At 37.6% G+C, this 10,285-nt stretch overlaps 1 protein-coding gene across 6 annotated transcripts in view; it reads left to right on the plus strand.

Moving 5' to 3' along the window:
- Positions 1-10,285, plus strand: part of VCPKMT (valosin containing protein lysine methyltransferase) — a 38,321-nt gene that overhangs the window by 1,581 nt on the left and 26,455 nt on the right. For 2 of the 6 annotated variants that reach the window (XM_081830553.1, XM_081830554.1), the window contains exons 4-6: positions 383-502; positions 1,558-1,662; positions 3,852-3,904. In XM_081830553.1, the coding sequence (XP_081686679.1) occupies positions 383-502; positions 1,558-1,662; positions 3,852-3,866 (240 nt within the window). In that variant the 3' untranslated portion in view covers positions 3,867-3,904. Of the gene's footprint in view, positions 1-382; positions 503-1,557; positions 1,663-3,851; positions 4,884-8,596; positions 8,773-10,285 lie in introns of those variants that run through there. The other 4 variants (XM_081830552.1, XM_006731112.3, XM_081830551.1 and 1 more) reach the window with 4 other exon arrangements.

A 10,285-nucleotide genomic window follows, 5' to 3' on the forward strand; every position in this document is an offset into this window, starting at 1 on the left:
TTAAAATAACAAACATTGAACTAACTTACGTTCAAGTTAGGGTCAGACTTACTTTTGTGGGTAAAATCCCAAGTTAAAATAGATTAAATAAAATTAATTTTTTAAGAGTGAGGTCAGTTTCATTTGTTTTCCTATGGGAACTCCAAAATGCAGTCATTTGAGTCTTTTGGAAATTGAAATAAATTGATTAGGTTGATTAGTGAAGAGGAGTTTACCAATCATTAGTTACAGAGCTTTAACCCATGTACTTTGTTGACTGATTCAAAGATGGATAAATTGGAGGGGAGTTATAGTTACTCTCCACTTCCCCCATCCCCCTTTTATAGTAAAAATAGAAATTTTTGAAAATCATAAAGTAAAAGTGATACTCCTTTTTGAACAGTCTTTGGAGCCATTGTTGAAAACTCTAAAAGATCTTAGTGGATTTGAGACTTGTATTATATGTTGTTACGAACAACGAACAATGGGAAAAAATCCAGAAATTGAGAAAAAATATTTTGAGGTAAGTACTAGATCTGTTTTTGTAGTGCTTTATGTGACTTCACTGATGCTTTATGTGACCATGTGTTCAAGTATATTATGGTAATTTTGAGTGGGGAACACATTCTGCTTGTATGAATCCGTGGAGAGTATCCTTCATTGCCCACCATTCTACTAAGCTTCTCCCCTCCACCTTTTTCATCTTTTCTGGTCCTTTTTTTTTTTTCTTTTCTAATAAGTTGATCTAGTATCTACAGAACAACCTAAAATAATAATGGTGACACCCTTGTCTTTTCTGGGAAAGTTTTCCATGTTTCTTTATTAAATATGATGCTGGCTTTTGGGAACATATTGATGACATGTGTATTACTTTTGGAAAGTACGTCATAGAAACATGTGATATGTTTTTACTTCTGTGCTTATCTCTACCATTTTTATGAAAGCTTCAACCAAGAAATGCTGTCTACTTTCTGGGGTGTTTTTTGTTTTTTGGGTTTTTTTGACTTTTTATTTTTAAATAATTAAAGACTCACAGGAAGTTGAAAAAGTAGTACATAGAGCCCCATGTATCTTTCACCCATCTTCCCCCAGTGGTCATCCAAACCCTTTTGATGGGCAAAAATCCATCACATTGTAAGTGACTCCTCTTGAGGGTACACCTACACAGTCCTGCAGTTTAGCCACTGATGGGACTACTTCGCTTAAGTAAGAATGCAGATACATGACTCTGCCTCAGATAGGTGCTAAAATTGTTTTTATTTTCATGTTTTTCTTGAAAGTAAAGAATGTTAATAAACTCTTGAGACTATAATTGAAAATTCTGTATCGTTAAACAGTTTAAATTGAGTCAAAACACATGTAAAATGCACACATATCAAGTGCTCGGCTCAATTTTTCATTTGTATACACCCAAGCAACCACCACCCTACATAAATAGAACATTTTCAGGACCTCAGAAGGCACCCATGTGCCCTTTTCCAGTCAGTACTTCTCCAAAGTTAACTGTCACTCTGACTTCTGTCACCACAGGAAACTTCGTATTACTGAATTTGAAGTATATCTCTCTTAAATTTATAGCTCCTCCAGCTAGACTTTGACTTTGAAAAAATTCCTTTGGAGAAACATGATGAAGAATATCGAAGCGAGGATATTCATATCTTATACATCAGAAAGAAGAAATTGGTAAATGCATTCCCAGCTCTTTATCCTCTGAGGAGATCTTGTTAGCTGGTCATTGTCTCTGGGCTAATGTGTGGTGTAGATGTTGATTTGATGTGGGGAAACAGTTCTGATGACTCACTGGACTCAGGCACTCTCAGTGTTTAGATCACTTAATCTACCTGGCCTTGGATTCTTCCTCTAAACAAACAAAAAAACAACAGGCTTCTTTTGTTAAAGGTCCTTTCCATCTGTAAATAATAGAACTTTATAACTGGGCATTACCTCAGGCAAATAACTTAGCTATTTGTATATTTCTGTTATCTCTCAGAGATTTAAAAATGCCAGTTCTGACTTCCGTGAACTTTCTCCAACCATTCAGATTTTTTTTAAATAGTCCAAAGTAAAGTATGACAAGGTAGATCGGCCCAGTAAATAAAAATGCGCTCAGTTAAGTAGAATTTATGTATGTTCCCCCCTTTTTTATTGCTCCTTTACCTGTTTTAATAATGACATTTTATATGGGTTGCCTCTGTATGCCTAGAATTTGCGCGTGTAGAGGAGAATTGTATTTCATCCATTTCGTATCACCTTTTGTATATGTGACTAGTATAAGGCAAGGACATGATCTAGTTTATGAATTAAGGATGCTAAATTTAGTAAGTCCCACTTGTTTCTGTTATCTTTGCTTTTATGGAATTTGTTCGTGATGAAGTTTTCTGATTATGATGAATTCTAGTCAAAAGCAAATAACATAATTTGGGGGGTCAAGGCTAGGTGTTAGAACTATAAGGAAAGAGAGGTAGTGGGATTAGTAATTCAGATCTACTAACTTTCATTTGGCATAGTGCTGGAGATACGAAGATAAATTTTAAAAATGTTTTATGCCTTAAGGAATCTGGTTTTAGCTCAACCTGTTGTGTAGTTTTAAAAGTAGAATTTCTTTTGAGGTATAAAGATTTTGTGTTTCCTAAGTGCAAAGCCCTTTTTTTTTTTTTTTTTTGCCAAGAATCACTTCTTTTTACAAAATTGATAAAATTCACCCTTTTAAAATGTAAAATTCAGTGGTTTTTAATATATTCACAGAGTTGCACAACCATCACTTTTTAATTCTAAACATTTTTTTTTATCACCCCAAAAAGAAACCCCGTACCCATTAGCAGTCACTTCCTGTTCCTGCCTCTCCCTAGCCCTTGGCAGCCACCAGTCTGTTCTCTGTGGAGTTGCCTGTTCTGAACATATCATAGAAGTGAAATCGCACACTATGTGGCTTCCTATATCTGGCTTCTTACAGTCAGCATTGTGTTTTTAAGGTTCATCCATGTTGTAGCATACATCATCAACACTTAACTCGTTTTTATAGTTTTAGAAGTAAAAAATAGTTTTAATATTTCTTTGATATACTACACCTTCATCCATCCATTCATCAGTCATTGGGCATTTCAGTGGTTTTTCACTTTTAGGCAATAATACTGCTATGAATATTTATATAAGAATTTTTGTGTGACTTATGTTTTCAAATCTCTTGAGTATAAACCTAGAGTAGAATTGCTAGGTCGTATGAGACCTCCATGTTTAACTTTTTGGGGAATTTGTCAAACTGTATTCCAAAGCTACTATACCATTTTACATTCCAACCAGCAGTAGCTGAGGGTTCTCATTTCTTCATATCTTCACCAGCGCTTGTCATTGTCCATCTTTTTTATTGTAGCCATCTCAGTAGGTGTGAAGTGGTACCTCATTGTGGGTTTTATTTTCATTTCCTGAGTGACTAATGTGGAATGTCTTTTCATGTATTTATTGGCCATTTGTTTATCTTTACAGAAATACTTTTCCTGTTTTTAAATTGAGTTGTCTTCTTACTGTTGAGTTGCAACAGTTCTTTATATATTCTGGATACTAGATCCTTACCAGATACATGACTTTCAAATACTGTCTCCCATTCTGTGGTTTGTCTTTTTTTTTTTTTCCTAGATAGTATGTCCTTGGAAGCACAAAGCTTTTTAATTTTGATGATGTCCAGTGTATCTGATTTTTCTTTGGTTGCTTTGTTTTAGGTATCAGCAAAAAAGTCATCTTTTGAAATTATGTATGGTTGTTCATTTGAATTGCATTTAGCCATTATTAGGCATATTACTTAGTATAAAGTACCTAGTAAATATTCAATTTTTTATAAGAAATCAATCTTTAAAGTTTTCTTTTTTTTCTTATAGAAATCTCCATCATGAAATCTTTAGTCATCTTACCCAAACCTCTAACAACCTGGGTAAGCTAAAGATGTGAATGGTGAATGGAGCATGTGAATACAGCATGGGAAGATTGTGTTCATAGATTTTTCCAGCATGTCCATAGAGATTCAATATATAACTGACAACCACCATGGGCTGCCTGCAATTTGAAAAATGATTACTGCCTGCCTGCCTGCCAATGGGCCTGAAATCCAACTTAGTTTACTTGTAGCTCAGCATCAAGTTCTGCTTAAAAGAAAATTGTGTATCAGTTACTCCTCAAATGAAAATAGGTGTTGAGGTTTACCTAAAGTCTGCAGGAAATAAACAGTGAAGTGGCATGGTTGACTTGGCGTTTTTGTCAGGAAACTAGAGATAAACTGATCCAGTTTCTAAAGAGAGACATCTATTACTATGTAATTCTGTTTAAGTTGCAACTAGTAAAATTTAGTTGTCTTTAAGATCAATAAATCTAAAAGTTGGTTATTTTAATATAATTATGCAGTGGTTTTTATCATATGTATCTTCCACTTCATTGCTATTATTACGATAGCTTTAATATTTAAATGTTCTTTTACTTAAAAAAAAAAACCTGAAAATACTGTTTTGTATACTTCCATTAGCCAAAGTTTTATTCTTTTCCTCCACCATACATGTCTATGTGAGTTAGATAGTAAATTATACTGCAATGAGTTGGTAGGAATAAAAGTAAGAAATCAGGAGGGGGAAAAGGTATCTTTTTTTTTTTTTTAAGATTTTATTTATTTATTTGACAGAGAGAGACACAGCGAGAGAGGGAACACAAGCAGGGGGAGTGGGAGAGGGAGAAGCAGGCTTCCCACTGAGCAGGGAGCCCGATGCAGGGCTCGATCCCAGGACCCCGGGATCATGACCTGAGCCGAAGGCAGATGCTTAACGACTGAGCCACCCAGGCGCCCGGGAAAAGGTATCTTTACAAACTTTTTCATTTGAGAATGGAGCAAGAATAAAAAGTCCGGTTTCAGGCTTGTGCACTTACTTGGCTCTTGCACATTTCTTCGCATATATCTTCCAGGAATATGGCTAAAATCACCAGTGTTTACATGAAACAGAGAAATGTTTTTAAATAACTACAAACGTGGTTCTATGTACATTTACCAAGTGATTTTGGTTCTGTGTATTCTCTGTTTTATGTTATTATGATAATCATCTGCTCACAGACTGATCTATCAAGGACTTCAGTTACACCAGTTGTGAAGAGTAATATTAACTGGATAGAATTCTGGTACTTGTAGGCATTGGTGCTAGGTGGCACATTTTATGTATTAAACATTGTTTTAGAGATCCTGTGGTTTTGTGAATGTTTCAGAAATAGCTTTGAAGAAAATGAACATCTAAATCGGGCTTTCCAGAAAAAGCAAAAGCAGCCCTATTTAGAGAAATTAAAGATCCAAGTCAAAAGAACCATTCTTTCTTTCAGGCTTCCTTCGGTCTTTAAAGTTTGTCTTGCTGTTCTTTCTCAGAATACGTTGTTCACACTGCCCTTAGCATTTCATTAAGCAGTTTACTAAACAGTGTAAACTATATGATTCTTTGTTAGTTACAGATAGCACCAGTTATTAGTGAAGTCTTGGCACAGATGACTACTTTCTAGCCTATTCCATAACATTATGCAACTTAAAAAAATAATAAAAGTCTGACCAGCTATAGTAATCCACTCATATTCTCAGATCCCTGTTCACCCCCCTCCTCTTTTCACTCTACTTCTAATATTCAGTACCGCTGGGTCTTCGGCCTAAAGTGCCCCTTGGCATTCCTGTAGGAAAGCCCAGCTCCTTTCCCTTACATGAAGTGCACCTTATAGTCCAAAATTTTCTGGAGGAGTTGGGTTGAGGTTAGCCTCTACAGCTTTACTAGAATCACCCCTTGTGTGTGCTTCCTTCCCTTCCCTGTTCTATTCCCAGTCCCGTACTTAATTTATCATCTCCTTAATACGTCACTTGCATACATTCATCTCCATCTGTTCTGGAGAACTGACCTAAGTTACTGACTGTAGATTTAAGTAATTTGTAACATTAAATCATGGGATTTTTTTTTTTTCCTATTCTGGAATAAGGCCAAAGCAGAGTCGGGGCACCTGGGTTGCTCAGATGGTTAGGCATCTGCCTTCGGCCCAGGTCATGATCCCAGGGTCCTGGGATCGAGCCCCATCTCGGGCTCCTGGCTCCTGGCTCGGCAGGGAGCCTGCGTCTCCCTCTCCCTCTGCCTCTCTCCCTGCTCATGCTCTCTCTCTCTCTCTTACTCTCTGTATTTCTGTGTCTCAAATGAATAAATAAAATCTTAAAAAAAAAAAAAGGTACCAGGTCTCCACATTGTAAGATCAGAGAACCACTGGTAGGACCATTGAGCACTGCGGGGCTTACTGAGGGCTGCCAGTTCAAGTAACATGCCCTATCACGAACCACCATTCCCCAGACAGCCAGGGAGGCCTGAGAGGGGTCTCTCTTTGAGGAGTGCAGTGTTGGGGAATGGGATTTAGTCCTTTGGGCTCTCATGAGGGAGAGAACAGGGTGCATCTGTGCTCAGACACCACAGGAGGGAGGCGTGAGGGAACAATTCAAGATTCAGGATGCTTCTAAGAAGGGGTGCCCAGCATTTTCTCCACCTGGTTGGATTTACCCAGCAGAGCAGCACATCTGTGTTTTTATTTCAGAGCATGGGAATGAAATTGGAGAGGTGGGGACACCTCAGGCAGAGAGGTGTTAAAGATGGGTCCCGCCAGCCAGTGTTGATACAGGAGTTGGAAGCCAGAGGACTTGTGCAGCAACATGGAGACGTTCAAAGGCAGGTGCAGTAGATGAGTGAGGTGTGCTGCCAAGGACAGGATCAACTAGAATACAGCCAACTCCAATCTCCAGGGACTGCCAGGGCTGGGGGCAGGTCGGGAGACAGCTCAGGAATGAACCTCTGGGCCTTGCCACTGTGCACCGTGAAATCCATGGGCAGTTATAGCCGATTAGGGAGCCCCCGTTGTAAGGCAGTGCTTCTCAAACTAGGCTGCACATGGAATCACCTGGAAAATTAAAAGCAAACAAAAGCTATGTTCAGGTCCCAGTTCAATTAAGAGGCATGGGATTTTGTTAAAGGCTCCAGGTGGTTTGAATGTTTAGCCTAAATTGAGAACTGCTAATGTGTTAAGGAAACCTAGCATCTATTTCCCAAGGGAAAGAGCAAAGAGAGGAGAAATATAAAAATAAACCATCCATGATTAGAGTGGGCCTATACTGCATAGGGAGGGAAAGAGTTTTGAATCCGATGTAGAATCGTCTACGAAATAGGTTTTAAAATAAACAGGACTGAGCTTTAGAAATTGACTATATACCTGAAAATTTAGAGAACCTGGTCAAGAAGGCAAAGGTGATGCTACTCAACAGGAAAGGGGAGTCCAATAGCTGGAAAAATGAAATTGTTACAGGCTAGTCTCCAATGACTTGAGTCTCCCCTGTATACCAGTTATAACTAAAGGTCTTTGAGATTGCAGAACTTGGAATTTCAGTAAGTAGAGATCATAACCAAGGATCTGTGAATCTTACGTTTCATGAACTTGGGAGTGAAGTTAGGTTATTTTTAGGTATTTTAAGACGTATTAATCCAGAATGATAGTGGGGTTTTTTACACAGCTACCTTTTTCTTGAAAGTTTCCTTGTTAAATGATGCCAAATGCAATATTATTAACTCAGACTATAACTACTGTATTAATTTTTTTAAAAGTGTGGGTTATAGAAATAGGACTGTTGTTCTAAAGTTTCCCTGTAGATGGCATTGCTTGACTTTGTCTTTAAACATTTTATAAAAAGGAAGTTAAAATAGATTTTGAAATGGAATCACACTTGCATTTTAAAGGTAAACTAAACCAGATTTTAAAGAATCAAACTACTTCTCAGGAGTTGCTTTCAAGTATAGCAGAGTTGTCTTAGCGTGTTTGGGCTGCTAGAACAAAATACAGACTGGGTGGCTTATAAACAACAGAAACTTACTTCTCACGGTTCTGGAGGCCGGGAAGTGCAAGCGAGATCAAGGCCCCAACTTCCTCAGAGGCCCCTGCCTTTTCATTGTAACCTCAAGCGGCAGAAGAGTGAAGGATCTCCCTGGGGTCTCTTTTACAGGGCACTGATCCCATTAATGAGAGCTTCACCCTCATGACCTACTCATCTCTCAGATGCCCACCTCCGAACACTACCACATGGGGGGAATAGGTTTCAGCATAAGATTTTGGGGCTGGGTTGTGGGTGGGACACACAAACATTCAGACCATAACAATAGTGTAGGTAAAGCTGAATTTGTTTCTTATAAAATTGTATTTGACTTCTCTTTCTGTCCGTTGCATTCTGATATGCCTTTTGAATTTCTGAATATTATTGATAAAGCTACAGAAATTGTAATTCATAGACCATTTCTCTATTGTCTAATTCATAGACCATCTTCTGTGAGAGACATTTAAGAGGCTGAATTAGTTGGTCAGGTTTTGAAAATGAAATTGACCTTGAAAGTACCTTTTATATAATGCATGATTTTATGTTTGAGGTACTTGGAATTTCTAATTAATTTTAATTAGTTTTTCAAACCAGTGTAACTTCCTCACTAGAGTAATAAGTAGCTTTTACATCAAAAGACTGAAGCTGTTTTTCGCTATATATACCACAGTCCTGTAGGCTTAGGCCGTCGGTTTGACTTTTTGTCTTTTTCCTCAGGGAACATCAGGATTTTGAAGACCTTTTGCTTCATTGATTGTAGACATTGTAAAAGTAGAATAGTCCGTTGTTGTACCATGGAGAACCTTCAAGCTAATACAGAAAAAAACTGTGGCAACAAAATTTTACTGAAAATTAGTCAAGTGATGGAAAAGTAAAGTTTTCACTTTACGTAATTTTGAGTAAGAAAGCAGTGAATTCTCAAACCATGTATACCCATTAGGTTAAAACTGTTGCATACTTGAGGTCATTTAAGATATTGTCTTAGGTTCTGAAGTATTGGTTGGAGTTTTGTGAAGATCTAGTGAGTCCATCAATTGTGAGGTAGATTTTATGTAATCCTCTGTTAATAACAAGATAATTTTCAAATAATAGAATTAAAAATGTGTTAGAGAAGATTATCTCCATGATAATGTTTCTTATGTGCATTCTGAAAACCATGTGTCAGGGCATAGGCCTAAAGACCAGATTATCTGGGCTTGAATTCCAGTTCTGCCATTTACTCGCTGTGTGACCTTGAGAAAGTTATTTAAACTTTGTGTGCCTGTTTTCTGATATGTAAAGTGAGGGTCATAATACTATCTACCTAATAGTTTGCCATGGGATTAAATCAGTTTAATACATGTAATGCCTTTAGGTACCTGGCACATAGTAAGTGTTCAATAAATGTTGTGATTAATATTAGAGGTAGAAATACTTTACATGTAGGGACTAGGGAAATGTGTATAATGTAAATCGATTTTTATCTATATTGCAGTGCAAAATCTGGGCATCTTTTTGAGAGTGTAGGGCCCATGTACCCATCACTCCCCCATCATTGTAGGAATGGCCTCTGGGTAGGAGGAGGTTGCGAATGCTGTTCCATACCCGTTACTTGAATAAGTAAGCAATTTTAGAAAGGCGAAGAAAATGGGGTGAAAGAAAAACATTTGTTTCCCACTTTTTTTTATGGTTTTAAAGTAAGTGCCATGGACATTCAAAGGCCAATAGAAACAGGAGACTCATTTCTAAATAGAGGAGCCTGGGCTTGCTGGCTGGAGCTCCAGGATTAACATTCCACCTCCCTGGACCTTTACCCAGTTCTTCTGTGGTTCTTATCTCTGTAAAACTGAGACCAGTTAGGTAGCAGGTAATGAAAGTACAGCAGCAGGTCATTTTTCCGAAGTGGGACTTGATGTATCTACATAACTATGTTCAAAGTTTGGATGTATTAACTCTAAAAGAGCAAAGCGACTATAAAATATTTGTGTAGCAGTTACCTCCCAAAGAAGCGAACTTTTACCACGTCACGAATATATGTGATGGGTTGCAGGAGCTTAGTGTAGCTCATCCCTCGGGCTACCTTGGGGAATCTGTGCCAACGGACAGGAACAAGAGAAACTTGAATTGTAGCTGCTTCCTCATCAGCCAGTGTAAAGAGGCATGTGGGCTTACCTGCATTTACTAAATTTTCAAGGCCTTTTTTATTTTCCATTGATGGAAAAGATCGTCATGAACACTAAATAGCTGGTTTTAATTTTTAGAAACATTTATTCCTTACCTGTAATACACTAACTTATCTTGATGAAGAATAAGTTCGCACTGTTTAATATTCATGAGGTTGAAAACTGGTATTTCTCCCTTGCAAAGCAAACTGAAGGCTTTTGGAAAAGAGCTATTCTAGATGTAGATTTTACAGGCTTAAATGTT

The sequence above is a fragment of the Leptonychotes weddellii genome, chromosome 9 (assembly GCF_054177405.1).
Source record: "Leptonychotes weddellii isolate Sample4059 chromosome 9, ASM5417740v2, whole genome shotgun sequence".
In the NCBI taxonomy this organism is placed as follows: domain Eukaryota; kingdom Metazoa; phylum Chordata; class Mammalia; order Carnivora; family Phocidae; genus Leptonychotes; species Leptonychotes weddellii.